Raw genomic sequence first — 1,373 nt, forward strand, 5'->3', positions numbered from 1 at the left:
GGGCGCGCAGGCGGCAGCCGGAGGAGCCCCGCTGGGTGAGGCCTCCGGCGCCGCGCGGTGTCGGGCCCGCCGCCGCCTTACCCGTGGTGGAGAGCACGGTGCTGGCGAAGAAGAGCGAGGAGGTGAAGTCCCAGTTCCAGTTGCCCGAGGCGTTGCTGAGCACCGAGACGCCGTAGTTGCTGGCCTCCAGCACCCGCAGCAGGAACTGCTCCAGCTGCTGCTCCGACAGGCAGGCGTGCTCCACCAGGAAGCGCTGCTTCAGCTTGCCCAGCTCCTGCCGCAGCAGGTCCTCGTAGGGCAGCTCCACCGAGGAGAAGACCACGGCGCCGAACACCAGGTAGAGCAGGTAGCCCAGCACCAGCAGGGCGAAGCACCAGGCGGAGCGGTGCTGCTCCACCAGCCGCACGCAGGAGCTGCCCGCCAGCGACTGCAGCATCTTCCCGGGCCGCCGAGCGGGAGCGCGGCCGCTGCCGCCTGCCGTTGCTGCTCCTGCCGGCTCGGAGCGCGCGGAGCGGCGCTGATGTGGCGCTCACGTGGCGGCGCCGCGCAGGTAGCGCACCCGGGGGCCGCCCAACCGCCGCCGCGCCGGGCGGGGCGGGACGGGACGGCCTACGCGCGCCCTGGCTCCGCTGGCGTTCCTCAGAGGACGCAGGGCGGGAGTCCCGGTGCAACCCGCTGGGGCGGGGCGGCTCGGGCACGTGTACTCGCTCTTGTGCACAGCAGTGCGGGGGATCTTTTCTCCTCGCTGATTCAGTGGGGATTAAGGAAAACAAACGCCAGCGAAAGCCTTCCCCGCGCCTTTCAGAAGGCACTCTGCAAAGCAGAAGGGGGTGATGCCGGAAAGCTGCCAGTCTGAAGCAGGACAGGGAGCTGCTGTTCACTTGTGCGATGGGTTCACCAAGTAGTCCTGGGGCAGGCGCTGATGGCCTCCATCAGAGCCACGACATAAAAATGGTGCCTCTTTGGGCTGAGGTGTGGAGCCAGAAGCCCCATCCAGACTAAACTGCTCCAATTCTGTGCTGCATTTCTGAAAATCCTCACTCTTTTAATGGCAAGAAGTGTTCAGAGCGGTGCCACAATGAGTACGAACACACGCAAGTACAAATACACAAGTACAAATCCATCCAGCCCTCTGTGATCATCCGAGATGAAATGTCTCAAGTTTCATAGAATCACAGATTGGTTTGGGTTGGAAGAGACCTCAAAGATCATCTAGTTCCAACCCCTGGGCAGGGCTGCCAACCACTAGAAGAGACACTAATAAAGGAATATTTCAGGTGAAATGCACACACCTCAGATAGGCAGCTGTCTTACAGCCCACAAAGAAGTGTCATGCCCCCCCCCAGCGACAAGAAACAGCGCACATTGTGGCT

At 62.8% G+C, this 1,373-nt stretch overlaps 1 protein-coding gene across 1 annotated transcript in view; it reads right to left on the bottom strand.

The window, feature by feature from the left end:
* KCNK1 (potassium two pore domain channel subfamily K member 1) overlaps positions 1 to 563 on the bottom strand; it is a 32,683-nt gene extending 32,120 nt beyond the window's left edge. The window contains exon 1 of the mRNA XM_021392563.1: positions 82 to 563. Within this exon, the coding sequence (XP_021248238.1) occupies positions 82 to 436 (355 nt within the window). The 5' untranslated portion in view covers positions 437 to 563. The remainder of the gene's footprint in view (positions 1 to 81) is intronic.

The sequence above is a fragment of the Numida meleagris genome, chromosome 3 (assembly GCF_002078875.1).
Source record: "Numida meleagris isolate 19003 breed g44 Domestic line chromosome 3, NumMel1.0, whole genome shotgun sequence".
Taxonomy (NCBI): Eukaryota; Metazoa; Chordata; class Aves; order Galliformes; family Numididae; genus Numida; species Numida meleagris.